Raw genomic sequence first — 25,626 nt, forward strand, 5'->3', positions numbered from 1 at the left:
GCCCCAGTTCCTGGAGTCAGATGGTTCTAGGGAAATCTCAGCTTTTACTTTTAAAAAGGAAAGTTTCTAGTCCTTATGGGGGCATAAAAGTTGAAAATGTCAGAGCTCAAGTAAAAAACCACATATTTATTATTTTTAGAATCTTACAAGTTTTCGGACAATCTCATGATTCGGGGAGGGGGTGACATGAGTTTTGAATGATTAGGGTCGTCAATAATGCATCTGGCTCATAGACAACTATTTTTAAATCACAAATTTCTTTTCCTATGTTATTAATAACATCTTAGATAACGGAAAATTAAAGAATCTAATTTACTTTGTACTGCTTGTTTACTTTGGGTTTATTATTTTCCTTTTTCTCAGCCAAGACAATGACACCAGACAGGACAATTTCAGTTTTGTTTATAGTCAGTTTCACCTTGTTATTACATATTGTTTATCTTCCAGCAGCACCCAGAATGTGCTTCTGTGCCTGTAAGATAGTCCCTGCCCCAAAGAGCTTGCAATTTAAGCAGCAGATCAGTGCTGAGATGTCTGGATCACAGGCACAATAGGAGAATGTTTATTTGTTTTTGTTTTTTAAGTAGAGTTCATTGGAACTTCAATCTGTGTAAGTATATTTTTGCAGGTCTAAAGCTTCCATGGTTATCACTACAACTACAATACCACCTGCTGAAGTGAAGAAACAGATTGACAGAGCCAGAAGAGTACCCAGAAGTCACCTACTACAGGACAGGCCCAACGAAGAAAATAACAGAACGCCACTAGCCGTCACCTTCAGCCCCCAACTAAAACCTCTCCAACGCATCATCAAGGATCCACAACCTATCCTGAAGGACGACCCATCACTCTCACAGATCTTGGGAGACAGGCCAGTCCTTGCTTACAGACAGCCCCCCAACCTGAAGCAAATACTTGCCAGCAACCACACACCACACAACAGAACCACTAACCCAGGAACCTATCCTTGCAACAAAGCCCGTTGCCAACTGTGTCCACATATCTATACAGGGGACACCATCCTAGGGCCTAATCACATCAGCCACACTATCAGAGGCTCGTTCACCTGCACATCTACCAATGTGATCTATGCCATCATGTGCCAGCAATGCCCCTCTGCCATGTACATTGGTCAAACTGGACAGTCTCTACCTAAAAGAATAAATGGACACAAATCAGACGTCAAGAATTATAACATTCAAAAACCAGTCAGAGAACACTTCAATCTCTTTGGTCATTTGATTACAGACCTAAACGTGGCAATTCTTCAACAAAAAAAGTTCAAAAACAGACTCCCACGAGAGACTGCTGAATTGGAATTCATTTGCAAACTGGATACAATTCACTTAGGCTTGAATAGAGACTGGGAGTGGATGTGTCATTACACAAAATAAAACTATTTCCCCATGGTTATCACTATGTTCCACACCATGGTCACTTGGAACTGAGATAGAACTCAGATCCTACATTACCACAAGCTCCTACCACTCCAGCTAAAAAAGAGTCACCCAAAGCTGTACAGGTTCTATGACCTACTGTTCTGATTCCATCCTCCCTAGGGCAACGGCATAGCCCACTAGCCAGTAGAGTATATTATTTTCTGTGCAACTGTTTCTACCAGTCAGAGTTTGAAGGCTTAGTTTTACAAATGCTAGATTTTGGGGGCTTTCATTTGATTTGGTTCTCTGGTTTTGGTGCTGTTGCATTTTCTGGTATCATGCAAACGTGCTGCACCAGGGTGCTCCTTTCAAGAAAGAATGTGTTGATCTTAGTATCGGTTCCCCACAATCCCCATTGTAAGTAAATAAACAAACACGGTTCATTGTCTCCCCTGAAATTCCTTTAGGCTCTACAATAACTGCCAATTATTCAAACCGCATGTCTGCCAACTCCCAAACAATCTTAGACGTTACTTATTCACCTGGCTCAAAGAGGAAGCAGGTATGCAAATCCATCTGTACCTCCTCCATTTAAAAGCCACTGATTAATGTCACTGACAATTTACCAGGCTCATTTCCATCGGAGTCAGCCGTGTTTAAGTGTGCTCTGGGTCTTCAGATTTCACATTCGGCTCTCTCAAAAGCTTCTGAGAGGGAGCAGGGCTCATTGTTCCTCTCACAAAGCAAAGAACCCTCCACACTGAGCAACAAAACAACTGCTCTCCAGTCATGCAGGCTCTCCAGGTTGCTGCCCTGTGCCTTTTAATGGCTCTGGAGCCAGTGAATTGCCAGCAAGGTGAGTGTGATTTCCTACTTTTCGGAGTGGAACTGGTTGAGTCTTGAAAGTTTCTGGTTCTGAGTGAAACAGCTGATCCATGAAGGGGTTAGTCTTTAAGTCAGCTAAGGAGCAACGACAGAGAACTTTCTTTTTAGCCAGGTGAAGGAGATGGGACTGCAGTGCCCTTTAGGAGATGCTCCGTCTGCGTCACAAATGAATTGCTGAGAGTTTGAAAACAAAGCATTTCATCTGAAGCTTTGTCTTCACTGCAAAAAAACAACAACAACAAAACAAAACAAAACAAAAAAAACAAGGCATGTTCGCTGTCTTGCTGTGAAATCTAGTGGAGACAAGAAAGACACAGGTAGTGTTTTACCCTGTGTAGCTCACTGAGCACAATATTATACACCTCCAATCCGGTGTTTAACTCCATTGAGGTAATCGACCTGTGCCTTACCTCCACTAAGATCTGACACAGAGATTGCTCTTTTGATATAAAGACCCAGGGTTTTTTTGCAGTGAAGACATAGTGCTAGGTTTTTAGTTACTCTAGGACAGTGGCTCTCGACCTTTCCAGATGACTGTACCCCTTTCCGGAGTCTGATTTGTCTTGTGTACCCTCAAGTTTCACCTCACTTAAAAACTGCTTGCTTACAAAATCAGACATAAACATACAAAGTGTCCCAGCACACTGTTACTGAAACATTGCTGACTTTCTCATTTTTACTATATAATTATAAAATAAATCCACTGGAAGATAAATATTGTACTTACATTTCAATGTATAGTGTATATAGAGCAGTGTAAACAAGTCAGTATCTGTATGAGATTTTAGTTTGTACTGGCTTTGCTAATGCTTTATATGTAGCCTGTTGTAAAACTTGGGGGAGATTTTTTGGCAAGCGTGATCAAAATTGCAGATTCACAACATGAGAATTAGGGAGATCTCATTGCATGAGCAATGGTTCTCAACCAGGGGTACACATACCCCTCAGGGTACAAAGGGGTCTTCCAGGGGGCACCTCAACTCATCTAGGTATCTGTAAAAAGAACAGGAGTATTTGTGGCACCTTACAGACTAATCCATTTATTTGAGCATAAGCTTAGCCCACTTCATCAGATGCGTAGAATGGAACATATAGTAAGAAGATCTCTCTCTCTCTCTCTCTATATATATATAGAAAGAGAGAACATGAAAAAGTGGAGTAAGAGGCTAATTAATTAAGATGAGCTATTATACAAAAGTTTTTTTCGCCTGCTGATAATAGCTCATCTTAATTAGCCTCTTACACTTTGTATGGCAACTTCCACCTTCTCTGTATGTGTATATATATATATATATATCTTCTTACTATATATTTCATTCTATTCATCCAATGAAGTGGGCTGTAGCCCACAAAAGCTTATGCTCTAATAAATTTGTTAGTCTCTAAGGTGCCACAAGTCCTCCTGTTCTTTTTACAAATATCTAGATGAGTTGGTGTGCCCCCTGGAAGACCTCTGTATACCCTCAGGGGTATGTGTACCCCTGATTGAAAACCATTGCTCATGCAATGAGATCTCCCTAATTCTCATGTTGTGAATCTGCAATTTTGATCATGCTTGCCAAAAAATCTCCCCCAAATCGATGGCTTCACCCACTTTTCAGAAGACTTAATGTCACAGAGGCCTCCTGCTACTGTGACATCATTTGGTTTTATTAAATACAACAGGACATTTAATAGTATTATAAAGTGTTCTGATGAATAATTAAAGCTAATCTTGTCTTTTCAATGTTCTTGAACCCCTGCCCTGCACCACACCCCCCCGCACTTTGTGTTGCTCCATCCTTTATTGTTTTGTTTGTTTACTTGCTTGTTCTCAGAATTTAACTGCCATGGATCTCCCAGTTATTAGGGTCCAATCCTGCACCACTCAGTCAAAGTGAGTGTTGCCATTGACTTAAATGGAAGCAGGACTGGTCCTTTTAATGACGCTTTTCTGGATTTAGGGACCTATATGACGTTTCAGATATGGCCAAAGCTCACAAACAGCCACATTTTCAAAGCACCCCAGAAAGATGCACCCTTTCCCCAGAATCCATCCAATGTGTATGTGCCCATATAGGCTGATTTGTGCAAAGCAGGTAACAGCATGTGCAAGGGCTATGTGCATTGGCAGCCCCCCCGCACCTTCAGGGCCGAGAATCGCTCCATCCCCTCGGGAATGGCGCAATCAGCCAGGCCAAGACCTGCCCCGGCCGGGGTCCCTCAAGACGCACTTGCCTGGAGGGGCCCAGCCAAGCCCTCCACACTGTTCCCCCGCCGGCTGAGACTGGCCAGGCTTCTGCACCAGTCCCAGGCAGCTCCGCTCTGGGGAGACAGGTGGGGCCCCACAGGTGGTGGGAAGCAGACACTGCCCAGAGCCGGAGGGGTCCAGCCAGGGGGCTGAGAGGAGCCGGCGGGTGCGGCCAAGGGGTGGAGAGGAGCCCTCAGCCAGCTGGCAGGCAGGCCGAGAGGAGCAAGTGGTGGGCGGGGGAGTCAGTGGGGTCTTGGGACACAGGGCAACCGGAGCAGGCCGGGGCCCCTTCTGAGCATGGGCCCAGCTCCATGGAGCCTCTGGAGCCATTGTAAACCCGGCACTGAGAATGGCCACTCACCAACCACCAGTCACCCCTTCCCTCTTGTCTCCACTTACTCTCCAGTCTCTGCCTTGTCCATGTGCTGCTGGTACCTTCATGGCCCTGCACTGACCTTTGCGCCATCTCCTTTGATGCAAAGGATGCTGGGGCATGTAGGGAACTAAAGGTGCCCATTACAGAAGTCAAAGCAGAAACATGGAAAACTTTCTGAACTGACACAGAAAGGGGACATGGTGCCCTTGTGGGGAGAGGGGAGTAGTGTGTGAATTTGGATAGGGTAAGGGGCACATCTCATCCTAGTCAATGCTGGTCAGTGCTGATTCAAAACCATAGAGGGCCCATTTTCCTGATCAGGTTTGGATGCTGCTGAAATCTTGTGAAAACAGCTCTTGGAGCAAGATCTTGGCCCAAGATGGTGGAAACCTCTTGGGAAGAGATGAACGGATGAAATTTCAGTCTTTGGGGCTGAAATGTCATGAAAACAACTTGCCTGAACCCAAGTTCGCCCTTGAGCTGCTAACACGGGCCCAAGCCTCATCTGGATCTGGATGTGAACATCACTTCCCTGGGTCACGTCCAGCACCGCTAATGCTCACCCACCGACCAGGAAAAAACCAACACAGTAATAAAAAGAATCCAACAGCAGAGGGATGAATCAGAGAAGGAAATGAAGCAGTCCAGGCTTCAGGATTATTTGGGATGATGACACATTCCTAGGACTAAACTCTGTCCACAGCTAGACCTGCCCAACCCCATGGGTGGCACTGGGAGCAAGGAGTTAAGCCCTCTTGTTTATGACCTATGGGGAAATGCCAGCAGTGGGGCCAAATCCTACTCTATTTACACACCTCTGTGAAAGTCAGCGAGGCTGCTCTTGTGTTTCTGGATCCCGGCTTCGGCAAATCTTTGAACACATGAGTAATCCCATTGCATCAGTGGGACCAGTCTTCTGTTGAAAGTTAGGCAAGTGTTTACTTTCCTTAGAGGTGATTTTGGGCATCAATCTTTTAGCATACAGAACAAACTGTCCTCAACCTACAGCCTTGTGCTAAGTTAGGGCTGGACGCTTTTGCCTCTTGTACTGCTGGGATTGTTCTGTTTCGTTGCTAAGTTTACAGTACTGCCAGTCCTGGGCATTCAAAAATCCTAAATCAGATCCTCCCATAATCATGAGCTTGGCTAAAAAAAACATGAGATTTTAAAAAGAATCATACATTTGAGGGTCTTTATATTTGCCTTCTATTTACTGAACATTTAGGGTTGCACTTGCCTCATAATTTTCTCCACAGACATGAGGTCTAGAAACTTACTATTTTTAAAACAAGAACAGAGAGTCTCCTATAATCACACGATTCCAGGAGCTGGGGCTTAAAGAACACACCAAATATGACAAGACTCATGGTACAATCAAGAGAATTGACAACACTGAGTCTAGTTCATAGCCAACTGCAGATGACTCTGCTTTATAAATATGGGTGTATGCAAAGCACGTTTACAGCCACTAAAAAATAGACATTAGTTTTGTCATTATGTGGGCCAGATGCTTGGCTGGAGTAAATTGTCAGAGTCCTACTGGAGTCTAAGGAGCTACATATATTTACACCAGCTGAGGACCTAGACCATGGCATCTTTGCTCACACTTCCTGGGCCAGATCCTGAGCTGGGGTATATGTGTGTAGTTCCATCTCTGTGTTTTGTTTACAGCTCTTTCTTTGTAAGAGTTCCCCAGCACCACCGTGGGCCATGGGAACTCGCGGAAATATTCACCTCCCGGTTTTATAGCAAATGCGCAGGGACACAGGTGTTTCAACTCCAGAGGCAGGCAGTGTCCTTTCCTTCTTCTCCCAGCCCTGCCACATACCCATATGCAAATCATGTGCGTTATTAAAAGCCTTAAGGAGCCAGGGGTGATTAATGCACTCAGTGATCTTGTAACCTGGGAAACCTATTTGTGCTTGTGCAATATCGCTAATGACACTGTGTCCCTCCTGCTAAGGAGGGGATTTTACACCTGGGCACATAAGCAGATGACAAACCGTGAATCACCGCAGCTGACACACAGGCCTTGCTCATTTGCTGCATTTACACATGGAGCTGTGAAAGGCGGATCCAGATTTCAGTCTGAATCCAAACTTTCCCAGAGATTGTGGGATAGTTTCAGGGCTGGAGTTTTAGCCTGATCTTATGTCTCTTCCTATGGAAAGCCCTTTCAAACAACTGGAAGGGCTGTTGGACAGGGCTTTGTTAGGCTTGAGATGTGCATTTATTTTTTTTTCTGTCAAGAAGATCAGCAAAGAAATAAATAGCTCCCAAGGGGTTGTAATTCTGCCTTGGTGCAGTTCAAATGCAGACTCAAGGAGCCAAGTTTTTCAACCGAGTCTTTTCAGTTGTGCCTGCAATGTTGCCCACGCGAATCCCTGCTTTTGCATGTACACATTGCAGCTGTGGGTGCTGATCAGATGATGAGATGTGTAATCGCAGGGCTTCAACAAGCAACGGTGGGGGATTTTGCATGCTCCCAAATTCTGGGGGCCCACAGACCCTGCTCCTACAGTGTGTTTTTCCCTCCTGCTGAGGAGGGGTCTGTATAGAAGATAAAAAAAGGACAGATCTAAGAGTGGTACTTGAAGTAGTAGTGGTCTGAGTTGAGGGTGCTGGGTTCGGCCCCCGCTGGGGACTCTCGGCTGCAAATTTAGAAGCTGTCTTAGGAGCCATGCCTCCTAAATAACATGCATCAGATGCGTGCATCAGATGCTGTCGGAAACAGCAACAACTGAATGCTCAGTCGTGACACGTACTTGATTGTCTCTGGATTTCTGCTGTCTATGGCTTTGCATTTTTGCCCTTATTGCAGGCTTGTGTTGGCATATTCCTTCCAGTGACGCTGGAGGGAATCCCATCTCGATCTGGCAGCCCGTGCTACACCACCTCGTTTCTCGGCGGGGCTGTGGCTAGCCCAGCCTTCAGAATAAATGAGATGCCCAGGAGGGAAAACTTATCTGCTGGCAAGAGAAATTGGCCCACTGGCTGGGCTTCCGGCAGAGTCAAGTGCTGGGCGGAAGCCCACGGAAGCATTTCCACTAGGTTTGCAAAGTGGAAAAGACAAGACAGCCTTAGCAGGGTCTGTCTCAGCAGAAGGATGACTTTGGTGGGACATCAGGGGTGTGTGAAGGAGACTTTTGGTTTGGGGAGGGGCGTTGGGCTGCCAGGAAAGGCTTTTGGGGTGAGGGAGAACAAGCAGGGTGGGAACAGGCAGCAGGCCTGGAAAGGATGAGCCTAGACTTCCACTTACCCACCACCAGGCAGTCAAGTTCCTCTGAGCAGCAACCCTCTCAAGTGATCAAAGTCTGTAAAGAAGGGGGACAAAACAATGAAACCAGACTAAGAAAACACTGAGCTGGGTCCTACATACAGGGCCATTTCGGGGAGCAGGTACTCGAGCAAGGAGTAAAACCACAAAAAGAACCAGGCCCTGAGCCATGGAGGGAGGATAGTTAGGGATTTGGGAGGCCTGGGTTCAATTCCCCTGTGTCACTTAGTCTCTCTGTGCCTCGGTTTCCCTCTGCACAATGCGGATAACAGCACTGACCTACCCCACAGGGCACTGTGAAGATAAGGACCCTGAAGACTGTGAAGTGCCCAGATATAATGGTAATGGGGGGGCATGTAAATAGTTGAGAGATATCTAGATCCCTGGATCCAAACACCATCCAGTGTAGGATTGGATGCTTTGCAGCTGCGGCCCTTGGCTGAGTGCTACCAGGAAATGGTAGTTGTTTGATGGTAGTTGTGTGGCACGCCACACAGTTTGGGACCTCTGATCTATTTGGCATGAGTTACACTCATTATATGCACATATTGGATGCCAGTAAATACCCATTTACACCTGATGTGTAACTTACCACCACCAGGCACCTCACTCCTGAATTTGGCCCATTGCCTATATGCTAGGTAGGGTAGGATTTTACTGTTGTTCTAACCAGCTTGCCTTTCAATTTCCTGTTGAAAGACAAAGTCCTGATCATCTGGGATCTTGGTTAGCTTCTGAGTGCCCCCTTCCTTGCCCCCCAGAGGATATTCCCAGCCTCCTTGCCCAAATACATGTCAACAGGAGTTATTAATGCAAATGCTGACCTCACTCTACGGTGTCCCTACCTAGGCACTGATTATTGAAATGGATTAGCAAATAAACAGAGAGACCATTGTCTGAGCGAGCCCTTTAGGGACCATTGTTGAAACTTCGGCTGTGCTGCTAATCTAAGGTAAACATTTTACCAGCCAGCCCCGTTCTTGAAAAACATTGTTAAAGTTCATCTGGGCCAGGACCCATCCGGCAGCATTCTTTGTGTCTTTCCCTTTTACATAAACTTCTTTCCTCCTGGGAGTGAAGCCATTTTTAGTTTCCTTCCCAATGCTTAAAAGCAGTCACTTTCCTTCATAGAATCATAGAATCGTAGGACTGGAAGGGACCTCGAGAGGTCATCTAGTCCAGTCCCCTGCACTCATGGCAGGACTAAGTATTACCTAGACCATCCCTGACAGGTGCTTGTCTAACCTGCTCTTAAAAATCCCCAATGATAGAGATTCCACAACCTCCCTAGGCAATTTATTCCAGTGCTTAACCACTCTGACAGTTAGGAAGTTTTTTCTAATGTCCAACCTAAACCGCCCTCGCTGCTGTTCAGCACTGGTCCTGTGCCCTGGTTCTATCAAGAAGATGGCTGCATTGCTCCAAGGGGTGATGTGATCCTTAAATACACACAGGGCTAGATCCAACCCAGCTGGTGCAGCAATGCCCTGGCCATCCAAGGGGAGATTCAAGGCTTGTGGCTTCGATAAGGGCTGGGGAAAGCTGCTTTCAAACTGCCAGAGATCTATCAGAGCTCCGCCACTTGGAACAGCCTTTGAGTGGGGGGACTGACTCTTTGGTTGCTCTGGCCATGACTCGTTTTCAGCGAGCGATGCTCACATTTTGGCCCCTTCCCCTTAAGCAGAGCTGCATCTGCTTTGTCCTGACATAACACACTCCTGGGGCAAAGCTGCCATGCGCAGGAATCTGCAGCAGGGTTGATATCTGTGTGACCCGCCAGTGAATCTGACCCCTGGTTGGCATGCTGGGATCCTTTGGGGTGAAAAGAGTGGGGTGGGGGCAGCGCTTCAAAATGCCATTTTTCATAAGTTGTTTGCAGTGTTGCAGTAGCCATGTTGGTCCCAGGATAAGCGAGAGACAAGGTGGGTGAAGTATTTATTTGGAACCAAATTCTGTTGGTGAAAGAGACAAGCTTTTGAGCTCCACGCAGCTCTCCGTTAGGGCTCTTCTTCAGGACCTGAAGAAATGCTCTGTGGAGCTCGAAAGCCTGTCTCTCTCACCCACAGAAGTTGCCCCAATAAAAGGGCTTACCTCACCCACCTTGTCTCTCTTTTACTTAAAAATAATGAATCATAATTGCCCCAGATTGAATAAGGGAGTGGGCGGGTGAGGTTCTGTGGTCTGCGATGTGCAGGAGGTCAGAGTATATGATCATGATGGTCCCTTCTGGCCCTAATGTCTATGAGTCTATAATGAGTCATGCATGGACCAGGGTACAGTTTCTCCTTCCAAGTAGGTTGCCACAGTAACCAGGGTTTCTTTGCTAGAGAGAAGGTCCAGAGATGTAGGGATGTTTTTGGGATGGGTGATATGGCAGGGGACACAACAAGATTTGATTCTCTCCACTTCATTCACCCTAATGCAGCATTAACACAGCCAGACTAGTTCCCTTCCTGTTGACCTTTCAGATGTTTGAAACCCATTCTGTCCAAGTCAGAGGCAGAAATTCCAGAGACCTTCCTGGGAAGGGGCAGACAGCTCAAAGATTAGCTCGGAAGCAGAAAGTCCCATTATTATTATTATTGTATTCAAGGAATACCGTGAGGGCCCATTTGTATAGCAAGTCTCGGTTCTGACCCGAAAGAGTTTGCAATCTAAATAGACAAGCCAGGCAAAGTAAAGGATTATTATCCCCCTTGTGCAGATGGGGAGCTGAAGCCCAGATCCGCAAAGGTGTTCTGACTACCTAACTCCCATTGATTTCAATAGGAGTTAGGCACCGGAATACTTGGAGCATCTGGGCTTAAGTGACACACATGAAGTCTGTTGCAGAGCTAGGAACTAAAGCCAGATCTCCTGAGTCCCAAGACTTAACCCCAAGTTCATCCTTGCTATTAACATGGAAGCCTTTAATGCTCTCTTCCCCCGCTTCCCACCACAGAGCCAGCTAGTGAGTAGCTCTACGGCTTAGCAGAGTTGGGAAACCTCTGTGTGGCTTGGCAAAGGAGTCGGGGGAATTAGAACCGCATGCGCTTTTGTTCTGACTTATCGAGTTGTCATGGGCGTTGTTTCCCTGCATTCTCCTGAATGCATCACCCCAGCTTGCAACTGGTTCCCTCTGCTGCTGACTGGCCCCCCTCCAGCCCTGTCCCTCCCCCAAAACTTGGAAGGTGATCACACTCCAAACGAGCAGCCGCCAGCCAGCGGGGTGTCACACCGAACATGCTGGTACCTCCTTTGCCAGGTTTGTTATGCTAATGGACCCACCATAATCCGCTTTACAACATCATAATAATTAGTGACGGATTACAGGCTCAGGAAAACATGGCACTCCTCAGTGTGAGCGGATGGATGGAGGCTTTCGGTTCGGGAAAGAGGGGTTGGGTGGAGCAGCGTGTGCTTGCGAAGATAAAGGTGCAGGTACAGAACTGGGTTGAGGCATTTAATCACAGCCTTGGTTTGTGGGCAACATGGAGTCACATTTCCCCCCAGGGCAGCTCAGCGAGCGATTGGTCATCAAGGCGCACCCCAGTGCATAGGAATGGTGCACAGACCGCACCATCCTATCAGGGCGATGTACATCCTTGGGAGCATATGGAGGGAACAGTCCCTGCATTCCCGCAAATCCAGGGACTTGGATTATCCCTAGTCCCTGCACAGAGTGCTCTCTGCAGCCCGTTCCCTGCACATCCACATAATAGCCAGAGAGACCATCCTGCCGACTACACAGAGATTCTGAAAAAGCCCCATAGATATAGTAAATTGAGGACTGTGTTGGACTTTCAAGTTGTCACCTTAAGGGGGAAAGGGGTTCTGCTCATGTTCATAAGAACATAAGAATGGGCCATCTAGCCCACTATCCTGTCGTCCGACAGTGGCCAGTGCCAGGTGCCCCAGAAGGAATGAACAGAACAGGGAATCATCAAGTGATCCATCCCCTGTTGCCCATTCCCAGCTTCTGGCAAACAAAGGCTAGGGACACCATTGCCTGTTCGCAAGCTAGAGGGCTCTGTAGGGAAGTGTGTTCTCAGAGCCAATCTGGAAAAAGCCATCTTAAAGCAAAGTAGGGTGAGCTGTACCTGGCTGCCTTAGGAAGCAGCCTGTTTTTTCTCTCTCTGGTTTTGGGTTCTTGTGTGTTATCTTGAGTTCTGAGAGGCAGAAGGGTCCACTAGTTAAGGCGCTACTCTGGAGACATGGGTTCAGTACCCTGCTCTGTATACAACTGGTACAGACTTCCTCTGTGGCCTTGGGCAAATCACTTAGACTCTCTATGATTCTTTTCTCTATCTGTAAAATGGAGATCATTGTAGCCTACATCAGGTAAGCCATCTATCAAAGGGTCTTAGATGGTTCCCATTATAACAGCTTCTGAGCACCTCAAACTCTTTAATGTGTTTATTGACACAGCACCACTCTGAGGCAGGGTTGTGATGTTATCCCCACTTTACAGATGGGGAACTCAGGCACAGAACAAAAAAGGGCTGATTTTTAAAAGCATTTAGGCACCTCCAAAAACCCAACTGTAAGGGACTTTCCCAAGCCAACAGCAGAACAAAGGCTTAAACACACGACTTGACAAGTCTTAGGTTAGCACCTAGTCACTGGCTCACCCTTTCTCTCAGGTGCCAATTTGTTTTTCCTGTCAGATGCAGAACGTTGCCTAGTTAGTCACATTATGCGCTCTCTCTCTCTCTCTCTCTGTTTCTCAGGGAGACTTTATATTCATTTTTTTCTTGTTTTTCTCTCTCTGAAACAAATGGCATTTTGAATGAGGGCTATATTGCTACTATTACTTATTTATACTGTGGTTATGTCGAAAGGCCCCAACCTAGGAATGGGACCTCTGCGCTGGGTGCTGTACAAATGGATAATGAAAAGACTGTCCTTTCCCCAAATACATGGGGCTTATTTTAGTTCTACAAGGGGAAATATAACATTAGAGATGGGTCTGAGATGCAAAATTTAGATCCAGATTTTTAACCACTCATCACTGGGAGAGCCTTTGGACTCAAGGCTTTGGTTTGGGCCCCTCTCCAATGGAAATGAGGGACAGGGGGAGAGGAAAGGGTTGACTCATCTGATGGGGCCCTGGTACAACTCTCAAGTACAAAAGGAGGGGCTGCTACTTTGGCACACTGTGCTCAGTGCCAAAGTCCATCCCACAGTGCAAGGCTAAAGTCCTGTCCCCATTAGTCTGCATGAGGCATGGGATGGTATTGATGTGGTGGGGGATGGACGGGCTGTTGGTGGTGATGGCATGCGGATTTTTAATGACAATCCTGTTTCTTTGCCTGTTTGGGTCTGCAAGGCTCAGACCACAGAGCAACCAGCTCCCCGGATCCTTACTAAAGCAGAGTGGTCTTGAGGTCAAGACCCAGCTTATGGCTGAAGAACTCTGGGTTCACTTTCCCAGCGCTACCCCATGCTGTCAATCACAATCGCTGACTGAGCCTCACAAGGCACTTTTGACTCAATCCTGCAAGGTCCTTAAACTTGTGCTTACATGGACTTCAATGGGTTTTCCAGGTGCTTAAATTCAAGCATGGGTTTAGTGCTTGGCTGGCTTGGGACCAGAAAGCTCAGCATGATTGAGCCCTGAGATCCTATATTAATGGAAAAGCAACAAGGAATCCAGTGGCACCTTAAAGGCTAACAGATTTAACTGGGCACAAGCTTTTAGTGTTTAAGGTGCCATCGGACTCCTTGTTGTTTTTGTGGATATAGACTAACACGGCTACCCCCTGATACTTGACACTATATTAATAGAGGCAGTTGAAGAACCTAAACAGAACAGGTGAAGCTAAAAATATCTCTAACGTTTGTCTCCACCCTTTCTCTGCAGCCCGGGGAAATCTCCAGCCATGGATGCAAGGGGTTATTGCAGTGGCTGTTTTCCTAGTCCTGGTGGCAATTGCTTTTGTGGTCAATAAGTTTTGGTGTCAGGAAAAAGAGTAAGTGCGAGTTTTCCTCGTTCCATTTGATTTGGGCTTCATTGTTGCCAGAGCAACTCCAAAAGCAGGGCGTTTCGAGTTTTATCTGCGTGGGGCACAATGTGATCACTGCACAAAGCGGATAAAAACAGGGAATCTTTTCTGATCCTCTTAATGGTATCGGTTTACAGGGACCGTGGACAACACCGCACAAGGCGATGGTCGTACTGTGTAACTCCACAGCCTTGTGGTGGCACTTTCACTTCCTGTCCCTGACAGGATCCAGAAATGGTGCTTAAAATGCCAAAGCCTTGTTACCGAGACATTAAAGTGGCAAATGTACAAGTTCCAAACTCAGGAAGCGAAAGGGCTGAAGTTCCAGACCCTGAGCTCATCGAAATGTTCATCGCTCCAGTCCCTTCAGTCGGGTGGCATTTAGAATAGACACTGCTCCTTGGCCCAGCTGTTACTCGGTATCAGGGAAGGCCAGCTGAAATGATGCATGTTTCACCACTTACATGGTGCCACCAAGGGATACGGGGCAGTTCAAAGGACGACTGACTAGCCAGTCTCAGAGGGCCATGTTTGATTGACTTAAAGAGTGGTACCAAAAATTATAGCTGCTGAAAATCTGGCCTATGGAGATCAGTGATGTTATGTTCATTGACATATTTTGGGGATCTGGCCAGAGAGGAAGGATGGTCAGTAAGACTTGGGAGGTCTGGGTTGAAGTCTCTGCTCTGCTACAGACTTCCTGTATGGCCCTGGGCAAGTTAGTTAAGCCCAGATTCTCAAAGTATTTACACGCCTAACTCCCAGTGATTTCAATGGGAGTTAAATACCCAACTACCTTTGAGATCTGGGCCTCAGGGTTTGTTTCCCTGGACGTTTACTTTGCGGCAGGGGTGTAAATCTCCCCTGCACTAGCCAACCTCATCCATGTGGACCCTGCTGATGCACACTAAGAGTTCCTTAGTGCGCTTTGATCTAGTCCAGTTTCAAAGAGGAGTAGATCAAAGCACATTAATGGACTGTTAGTGCAGGTCAGCAGGGTCCACACAGACAGAGTGTGGCAGGCTAATGTGGATTCTAGCTGCTCATGAACCCATCAGTGCAGTAGGGAGATTTGCCATTCCCTACCTCCCAGGGGTGTTGTGAGGATGAAGATATTAAAGACCAGTGGTTGCTCAGATAATACGTTGATGGAGGCCATATGTGTACTTCTGATGAATGGTTTAATATATTAAGATTTAACTTGCTAAACACAGACCACAGATAGACAGGTTGTGCGATGCTGCTGAGGTCACCACCCTCGAGATGGGTTGACTTGCTTGGTTTCATGTCAAACCCAAGCATTCCAGGGTTGAAAGTTTGACTCAAGCCAGGACCATTCTGGGCTCGTGAGGCTGGGGGGAGGGGAGAAATGAAGCAGAGAGAAAAATTCTAATGAAAAACTATGGTGAAATGGGGAGCAAGGAGAGAGAGCAGGCTAAGTGAAAGCTAAACAGAAAGGGGTAGAAAAGGGTTAGAGAAGAAGAACGAGAAAAGCTGAATGAAGAGAGAAATACAGTAGACAATATGGGCCTGGTTCTCAGTTACTCTGTTTCTGTATTTGGGGAAGAGTTGAAAGATACCCTGGGAGGTTTCACCATCCTCTGAAGCATGGGTTACTTGCTGGTTGAACTAGAATACATGGTGAATTCTCTGTAACTTGTGGTCTTTAAATCATGAGTTGCGGAGTTCACTAACTCAACCAGAGGGTCTATTACAGGAGTAGGTGGGTGTGGTTTTGTGGCCTGTGATGTGCAGGAGGTCAGACTAGATGATCACGATGGTCCCTTCTGACCTTGAAGTCTGAGTCTGTGAAAGAGGGGATTAAGGTCTCTGGCTTTAAACCGCCGTTGGGATCCTGCAGGGGTCTGTCTGGCTCCAGTGTAAGCTAGAGCTGCCTCAGGGCTGCTCTAACTTCAATGCTGCTTTCCTGTGCCCCCGTGGGCCCTGAGAGGCAGAAAATAGCTGTAGCACAGTGTGACCTGGCCACATCCCTGATCCACTCCCTACTCCTCAGTAGGGCAGACCTACACAAAGTAGGAAGCCCCTAGTGCAGGGGCATTTTCAAGGGTCCATTTCTGGCACTTTACATCCCCTTTACACTGCCAGAGTGGCATAAATGGGTCTTAGGATAGCTGAGGATCAGGTCCCATACCCTCCTAGCTTCTGGGCATGCCCTTCTCTCCTTAACACAGAGCACAGGCTACCCTTGGGCTAAAGTACATGCTTTGATTTTTACATCAAATTGGATGCTCCCTAATGGTGTCTAGTAAGAGTCAGGAAAGAGGCCCCGTTGCACAGCTGTTTGGTGATGGAGCCAGCACTACTCGTGTCACATCTGACCCCCTCTCCCCAGGAGCCTAGTTTTGTCTCTGGCTCAAACATTGCTCCTCGGTGTCCTGTCTCGTGTTAGAATCTGCCGGCTAGGGCTGGGAAGGCTAGAAGCCCATTTTGCCTCTCAACCAGGAAAGACGCTGTGGAGGCGTAGCAACCTGGCAGCATTTCCAGCCCTGGTTCTGTCACTGTGGCTGCAGTTAGCAGCTTAATCCCTGCCTGTTTCTGCCTTTACATTTCTTGTGCAAGCCCCAGACCTCACCCGCCAGCAAGGACGGAAGGGAATTGGAGACATGCACCTTCAACGGAGCGGAGTCAGAGCAGTAGATCCAAACCTCCCTCAGGGGAGGGCACAGTGCTGGATCTGGCTCCAGGTCTAAACTTCTTTGGCTCACGTCTAGCTGTATGATAGGCTGACCCAGAACAGCCTGTCCAATTGGCACCATCAGCTTGGGACACGGACACACACAAACACACCTTCTCAGAGGCAGACTCCAAGACACCATTTGAGGCAGAGTCTCTTCTACTGTTGAAATAAAAAGAACATTGCAAAGTATTTTGCAACAGCCCATTCAGAGACTGACTGGAAAAACCAGTTAGCAGCAGAAAACAATTCAAAGGTCTGACAAATTAGTCTCACCCAATGCTGCAGACCTGGCACTGATGTTACTGTGCAGCAGGAAGGGCCAACTGCAGGGATGTAGGATTTGCTATCTAGGCAGAAGGAGCAGTTAAAGAATGACTGACCCACCAGAAATCCCAGAGGGCAAAATCCTGCAACCCTTAGTGATTATGTTCAGGCAAAGTCCCTGAGCAGGGACTTTTTGAGCTGTAGTTATTAACATTCTGGCTGCAGAAAGTAGACAAAGCTCGTGAACAATTCAGTACATGTATAACCTACTGGTAAGTGTGTATGTTACAGATCCTTCTTTGTACCCAGTCCGCAGAGGCAATGAGTCTGTTATCACCCTAGTAAGGTCAAGCTGTGGGAGCTTTTTGGCTCTGGAGGTCGCTGGGTCAATCGCTGGTCTATCAGCCATAGAATCATAGACATGTAGGGCTGGAAGGGACCTTGAGAAGTCAGCAAGTCCAGCCCCCTGAGCTCTGGCAGGACCATGTAAACCCAGACCCTCTGTGGCAGGTGTTTGGCCAATATCTTTTTAAAAACTTCCAGTGATGGGGACTCCACAACCTCCCTTGGAAGCCCGTTCCCGAGCTTAACTCCTCTGAGAGAGTTTTCCCCAAGATCTAACCTAAATCTCCCTGGCTGCTGATTAAGCCCATTACTTCTTGCCCTGCCTTCAGTGGACATGGAGAACAATGGATCACACGGCCTCTTTATAACAGCCCTTAACATATCACAAGCCTGTTATCAGGTCCCCCATCCCTCCAAATCTTTTCTCAAGACTAAACAGGCCCAGGGTTTTGAAGCTTTCCACATAGGTCAGGTTATCTAAACCGTTTATCATTTTTGTGGCTCTCCTGTGGACTCTCTCCAAGTCGTCCACATCTTTCCTCAAGCGCGGTGCCCAGAATTGGACACAGTCCTCCAGCTGGGGCCTCACCGGTGCTGAGGAGAGTGGGACAATGACCTCGTGTGTCTTATGTACGACACTCCTGTTAGCACACCCCCGAATCATATTCGCCTGCTTTGCAGCTGCATCCCATTGCTGGACCGTGTTGAATTTGTGACCCACTGTAACCCCCAGATCTTTTTCCGCAGTGCTACCACCAGCGAGTTATTCCCCATTTTGTAATTGTGCCCGTGATTTTTCCTTCCTCGGTGACGCCCTTTGCACTTGTCTCTACTGAATTTCGACTTGTTGAATTCAGACTGATTCTCCAATTTGTCAAGGTCGTTTTGAATTTTAAATCTGTCCTCCAAAGTGCTTCCCACCTCTTCCAGCCTGGCGTCATCTGCACATTTTAGAAAGCATTCTCTCCACTCCATTATCCACGTCATGAATGCAAATACTGAATAGCACTGGACCCCCGCAGGCCCCACTGAATCCGCCCTCCCAATTTGACAGCAAACCATTGATAACTACTCTCTGAGTAAGGTCTTTCAACCATTTGTGCATCCACCTTACAGTAATTTCATCTAGATCGCATTTCCCTAGTTTACTTATGAGAATGTCTTGCCGCACTGTGTCAAAAGCCATACTAAAATCAAGATATATCACATCTACTGCTTCCCCCCATCCATTAGGTCAGTAACCCTATCGAAGAAGGAAATTAAGCTGGTATGGCATGATTTGTTCTTGACAAATCCGTGGTGACTAGTTCTTATAACCCTATTATCCTCCAGGTGCTTACAAACCAGGTATTGAAGTGAGGCTGATTGTCCTTTAATTTCCCAGGTCTTCCTTGTTCCCCTTTGTAAAGATAGGCCATGAAACCACCTCCTGAGCCCTCTCATCTCCCTCGTTAGGAGGAGCCCTTCGTTCCAACTGTCCCACCTCCACCTCTGCAGCAAGTAGCCTGGTGCCCTCAAGAGTAAGATCACTTGTCCCATAATGCTCGCTAGTGGCAGCTGCTGCAGCAGGTCCTGGAGGATCGATGACCAGGGAGTGGTCAGCACTGTGATCTGCAGTGGAGAGCTGAATGTGTAAGATTCAAGGAACTGAGCTGGATACAGCCCGGGTGATTGGCAAGGGGACTGGGGCATGAGGCGAGAGGCTGGTGGAGAACCAACTAGTCCTAGGAAGGATTTGAGGGTCACGCAGGGTAACTCGAGTCAGGGGTAGCAGAAGCTTCCTAAAAGTGGAGGGCCACTGGTGCCCAAACTGTGGCCCCGCCCCAAGCACCACCCCTTCCCCCTAAAGCCCCGCCCTCGTGCCGCCTTCCCCCAAGACCTCCCCCCCCGCTCATTTTTCTCTGCCCTCTTCCCCCCATCACTTGCCCTTATGGCCGGTAAAAAGTGGGAAGGCCAGGGACCCCTGGCCTCCCCTGTTCCACACCCCTGCCTAGAGTAGCTGCTGTGGACTAGTTTTGAAGCCTGGAGAAATAACTCTCTACTTACCTCTGTCAAGATCCCCAGCAGCCATCTGGGATCATCAAACCACTTTATTCTCCGGCATCTTTGCAATTCTGGGGTGCAGCTGGCAGAGGAAGAAGTGAAATGCCATGAGTTGGTGTTGTTGTCCCAGCCTGACGAGAAACACATAGTACTAAACAACTTGTGAGAAAACCTCTCATCCTGAAATCTTCACCCTGGTTTAGCTGACCAGTTCCTGGCTGTATCACAGACTCTGTGCTTTTGGGCAAATTACTTAGGCCAAGGTCATGAGTTAGATGCTGAAATACCTCTGAGGAGCTGGGCCTTAATTATGCTTGGTACCTCAGTTTCCCCCTCTGGAAAAGAAGGATGAGGACCCGGGGGTGCTGAGAAGTTACTGTTTGTGAAGTGCTTTCAGGATTGGGAATAGAGCCCTGGGGCGGCATCTCAGCTGGTGTACCTGATCAGACCTCCGCTGACTTCAGGGGGCTATCAGTTTACACCAGCTGATGTGCCTGACTCCTGGTCTGCAACACTGTCCCTGGGTCATGTTGCCTGATGGTGGCAAGGAGGCAGTGTGGTCCGGTGGCTAGCTCCCTAGCATGGAGCTCAGGGTTCTAGTCCTCATATTGTCTCTTTTTCTGCCACAGTTGTCCCCCCTGTCTATGACGGAGAGAATAATCCTGACCTCCTTTGTAAAGTGCTTTGAGATCTGTGGTGAAAAATGATGATGATTATCAGGAGCTTGGACAAGCATTCATAGTCTGGTGTGTGGATATTAAGCGAACCGCATCTCAGGTCCGTTTGAGGTTCACTCGTTTGCTTGTGAGGGGAGCACGAAAGGATTCATTGGTTGAAAACAACATTGCCAACCCCACATGTTCAAACACCAGGAGTCAGGCTCCCCAAAAATCATGAGATTGGCTTAATCAGGAGGTGATGTAAACATAGATGTGGTGGTCTTTCTATTGGCCTTCTGCTTTTTGGACCTTTAGGGTGCACTATGGGGTCGCATATGGAAGCTTTCTCCACAGCCATGAGGGATAGACTCTCAGTTTTTCTTTAAGAATGAAGGCTGAAGTCATCACAGAGTCATGTGACTCCAGGAGCTGGGGCTTTAAGAAAGCCAATAATTATCATGCGACTCATGAGAGTTGGCAACACTGTGAAAATCAAAAAAACAGCTTGGTGGGACTCCATTACAGGAGGACGCACACTTGAGACAAAAAGCAAGGGAGGAACCATAAGAAAAAGAACTTCACTGATCACCTTATAGATAGATTTCATGCACAGATTGTTAAGGCCAGAAGGCGCACATTGTGACCGTCCAGTGTGAGAGTTCTCCAACAACTTGTGATCTCCTTATGCTTAACAATCGGTCCTACCTTGTATTTAGTTTGGATGCTCTGGTTACCTTCTCCAGACCTGAGGAAGAGCTCTGTGCAGCTCAAAAGCATGTTCCAAAGATATTGCCACACCCCCCTTTTCTCTCTCTCAACGGCTTGATAAGTGGTATGAAAGCTTCGGGTTACTGTTCAAATGATACCTGAGCTTTACAGAGTGTGAAATCATTTGAGCTGAAACTCTGTTGCTCACTTGTGTGTCAGCCAAAGAGGCAGAAATACAATGCAGCCAATGGTCCTTCCATGGTTCTATCTTAAATTCTTTCAAATGTGCTTCTTTTGTTAGGGAAAATATGGAGTCGGTGGTCACCATAGGAGACAAGAAGGAAGAGGATGTCGTATCCAACGGGACTGAGGGGAGGTATTCGATCACCGCGGCTGATTTTAGGTGAGCCAGGCGTTCAAGAACTTTCGAGTTCATCCGAAGTGGATCCCTTCTGTGCTATGCCAGGAGCGGGGCAGAAATGGTTTGATGTCACACTTGGGCCATTCAGCATCTGGGTTCGGGTCACCAAAATAATCTCCAGTGTAAAGTAGGGCAGCTCCTCCTCTCATGCCCAGACCTGCCCCTAGTCCTACCTCTGCCCCCAGGACACCTCCTATGCCGAGTCTTGGGAGGAGCGGACAGCACAGGGCTGCTTATGGTGGCTCTGCGCAGGCCTACTGAGATTAAAATTTAGGGCCCTGGTACATCATGTTTGCTGGGGCCCCACCCCTATTACAGCCCAGTTACAAACGATTAGAGGGGGGGCCTGAGCTCAGGGCCACAGTACAATTGTCCCCCCTTTTCCTCCCTGCTCTTGTCAGTTTTGGCTGTACTGTACGCTTGCACTGGAAGAATTTTTCCTCTGGTCCTTTTCCTCTCTACATGTGTGTAGGGGCCCACATCTGCCTTCATAAAACAGGGAGATTGCCAGGTGACAAACATTACAAGGTCAGAACAAGTCTCCCCTTTTCCCCTAATAACAGTTTATGAAAACAAAAGTGGATTTTTAAAATCAAACGGATGTGTTCACCCTTAATGCTGCCAGGTTCTTCAGCCCACTTGGATCAGCAAACCGGTCAGTTTCACTTTTGTTTCTGGCCAGGCTAGGCTTTCTAGGGCTGGCTTACAGGTTAGCAAAGATAGGGCCTGATCCTGCAGGGCTCATGCACCTGCATAACTTTATGTGCTATGAGGAGTCCCAAGGAAGCGTAAAGTTAAGCAGGGGCATACGTCTTTGCAGGATCGGGGCCTCCCGTACACTCATTTTGGCAATTCCCACCTCTGACAAACCATAATTGATGGCAGCAGCAGCGTAGACATTAGTGCAGGCCGAGCTGAGGCATTTTCACTAGATCGTAAAATTCTGTTATGGATTTGCCCTGGTTAGTCTGAAAGTCCTGGTTCCACCATCCAGAATTCCAGAAGCTGCTACCTGAGCATTAGCTGTTAGCATTACAGGCCCTATGACACATAGTTAATGTACGGTAACGTCCCAGGGAAATGTTTGAATTTCATGGCGTCTGCACGGCTGCCGAGTCTCCCCCGTCCCTCTCCCCAAACTGCTGTGATTCTTCCAACAGCGAGGAGGTGGAAGCTGTCAGCCCTGTCCCAGACAGTGGGGTTAGGGGCAGGCTGGCGGGAAGGCAGTGTCTCCCCAACGGACAGGATCCCAGGATGCCACTGCTGCTTCCGGTCTGGCTGATGGGGCGAGGTGGGGGGTCAGCGCTAATAATGCCTCTGCTCCTTGCCAGCCAGTGCTGGGGTGTCTCCCCTGGTCCTAGGGGTGCTTCTCCAGGGCTAAGCCAAGGCTCCTAATCAGTGCATTGTCAGTGCTGCCTCCCTCTCCCTGGTGGCTGGACAGGAATAAGCAGCAGTGGCCAGAATCTCTGGCCATGAATGAGACACTGCCCACTAGCCCACGCCACCCTACTCCCCACATTTCCTGTGATAGGACCTGCTGCCTCCTCCCCGCCCCCCTCTGGGATGGGCCTGCTAATCCTCTATGAGTAGCCACCACCTCCCGCTGCTGGAAAAATTGCAGCATGGATTTATCTCATGATTTCCATGAAAGCAAAAGTTACACACGTTCGAGCAGTTTTGACTTCATCCAGTAGAGGACAATGGTTCACATATACACAAACCAGTTCACAACAATACCACACGGGCCATTCCTCTAGCTCCATTCAAACTAAGTAATATTGAATTAAAAGCCTAACCATAAATCCTTCCTTTACTGTCATGGTAAGTGTGGTGTACTGAAAACTTGGTTAAAATTGTAGGCTGTCACTTTAAATTTCAGGGGGGTTTCTTGTGGGTTAGGGCGCTGTATAGGGAAGCATGCATTCTGAGTCTAGCAGCAGTCAGTCTGCAGCCATCCAGCCTCGAGTAAGGTGGGGTGAGTTGTTCTGGTCTGTTTTAGGAGCAGCCTGTTTTCTCTCTCTCTGGTTTTGGGTTCTTGTGTGTTATTGTTTGGAATTCTAAGCAATGAAGTCATGTTACATTGCAACCTTCCAGCAAGAGTATTTATGTTTTTATTTACTTCTCTGTGTGTATGCTGTGAATGTAACAGTAACTGATGGCTTTCCTGTAACATTTCAGGTCCAAAGAAACCCAGCATGCCTACGAAAATATCATTGAGTACGAGGGGAAAGTCATCACTACTCTGATGTAAGAGCCGCCTTCAAGGATCGCTCATTTCGTGCCATCCTTTTTCGCTCCTCTCCAATTCTAACTTGGCATCCCTGTGCGGTGGTCAGCTCGATAGCCTGGAGTCATTGCACCTGGATTCACCCACGCCCCGGAAGATGAAGTTTGCTCCCAGCATCACCCAAACCTGGGCAGGGTGGGAAGGACAACAGCCACGGCTGCCTCTTACTCCCCATTCCCTGTTGGTGTGCAGGGAATGGGAGAGGCCATCCCCTCCAATGGCTCAGAACCAGATACAATGCAGAGGGAGAATAAAGGTCTGGTTCAGATTTCCCTCCATTCCCTCCCCCCCGCCAACTGAAGCAAGAGAGAAGCAGGAACCAGCCTGTTACTCCCAGAATCACAAGCCGTTCCAGGCTAGGCTGTAAGATTGCAATGCTGCCCTGTTTGTACAGAAGCCCCTTCCTTCTCTTTGCCTAAAATAATGTCACCTATGACATCTCTTCTTCTTAGTCCTAGCCCGGTGTAATAGCATTTCTGTTAATCACCTGTGCAGTGTAACAGCCTTTCTTTATAGCCAAAGAAGCTCAAATATTCTACACACGTTCCCTCAAGAGCTAGTTATTTATTGATCGCCAAAACTGGGCATCCTTTTGAGGGTGAGGTATCCCCTTTTCCTTTTTATTCCTCTTTGTGAACAAAAGCCAATTGGTTGAATTTGCCGGATCCAAAATCTCCTCTTGTGAACATCTTTTCCTGGTAGCAATAAAGAGAATTATTCTTTAATGTCACGGTGGCACCCAATGAGTTACAAGGCACAAAGCATCTTCATAGATGCCCAAAAGAATTTCGTAAACAGGAAAGAACTTCATGCGGGGTGAAAAATGACATTCCTGGCAACATGCAGAAGGCAGGGCCAGCCTGAGATTGCCACAGGAAGGCTAGGATCAGACCTTCAGTCCTGGTGTCTCTCACACATTCCTGGCTAGCCTACAGGCTCAGCCTCAGTGGGAGTTTTGAGCGAGCGAGGAATATAGGATTGGGATCTATCTAACGCAGAGCATTGATGGAAGAGAGAGAGAAGGATGGTTTTTGTGGCTGAGGCGCTGGATTGAGACACAGGAAATCGAGGTGCAGTTCCCGGCTCTGCCCCAGAATCCTTGTGTGACCTTGGTCAAGTCACTAGGCCCAGATCCTCAGTGGTAGTTAGGCACTGAAATCATAAAACCATAGGACTGGATGGGACCTCGAGAGGTCATCTAGTCCAGTCCCCTGCACTCATGGCAGGACTAAGTATTACCTAGACCATCCCTGACAGGTGCTTGTCTAACCTGCTCTTAAAAATCTCCAATGATGGAGATTCCACAACCTCCCTGGGCAATTTATTCCAGTGCTTTACGGCCCCGACAGTTAGGAAGTTTTTCCTAATGTCCAACCTAAACTGCCCTTGCTGCAATTTAAGCCCATTGCGTCTTGTCCTATCCTCAGAGGTTAAGGAGAACATTTTTTCTCCCTCCTCCTTGTAACAACCTTTTATGTACTTGAAAACTGTTGAAAATCATGTCCCCCCTCAGGCTTGCAACCCCTCAACGTACCTTTGAGAATCTGGGTCTTAGTTTCTCTGGCCAAGATATTTTAGGCTCCTGACGTCCATTGAGTTCAATGTAAGTTAGGAGCCAAAATGCCTTTGGGGGATCTGGGCCTCCATTCCCCATCGGTAAAATGGGGATAACACGTCGTTCTTTCTCCCACTGTTTGTCTGTCTTGTCTGTTCAGACTGTATGCTCTGTGGGGCAGGGACTGCATCTTGCTATGTGTGTGGACAGCACCGAGCATCATGTGGCCCTGAGCATCATGTGGCCCTGATCTCCGTTGGAGCCTCTAGGGGCTGCTGGTATACTGTTGATAATAATGGGCTGCAAAGGGAATCACATGCCCTAGCCTTTTCTGGAGGATTTCAGCTCTGGAGGATTTCTGGAGGATTTCTGGATGAGGTCACCCAGATTGTGGTTTAAAGCAAGAACTAAACTGGAGGAGGTTCAATGTGCATCAGCCTGAACCACCCTCCACAGGGGAAATATTGAAATAATCTATTGATGCATATCAGTTTGGTGGGTTTTCCAGCATTTAA

At 47.6% G+C, this 25,626-nt stretch overlaps 1 protein-coding gene across 1 annotated transcript; it reads left to right on the plus strand.

Moving 5' to 3' along the window:
* Positions 1-1,981: 1,981 nt before the first annotated feature.
* PDZK1IP1 (PDZK1 interacting protein 1) lies at positions 1,982-24,286 on the plus strand. Its single transcript, XM_084636493.1, has 4 exons — positions 1,982-2,235; positions 13,990-14,098; positions 21,150-21,251; positions 23,448-24,286. The coding sequence occupies exons 1-4, from the start codon at positions 2,169-2,171 to the stop codon at positions 23,518-23,520; spliced, it is 351 nt and encodes a 116-aa protein (XP_084492619.1). The 5' UTR covers positions 1,982-2,168; the 3' UTR covers positions 23,521-24,286.
* Positions 24,287-25,626: the final 1,340 nt, after the last annotated feature.

Source organism: Lepidochelys olivacea, assembly GCF_965140295.1.
Source record: "Lepidochelys olivacea isolate rLepOli2 genome assembly, chromosome: 8".
NCBI classification, from domain to species: domain Eukaryota; kingdom Metazoa; phylum Chordata; order Testudines; family Cheloniidae; genus Lepidochelys; species Lepidochelys olivacea.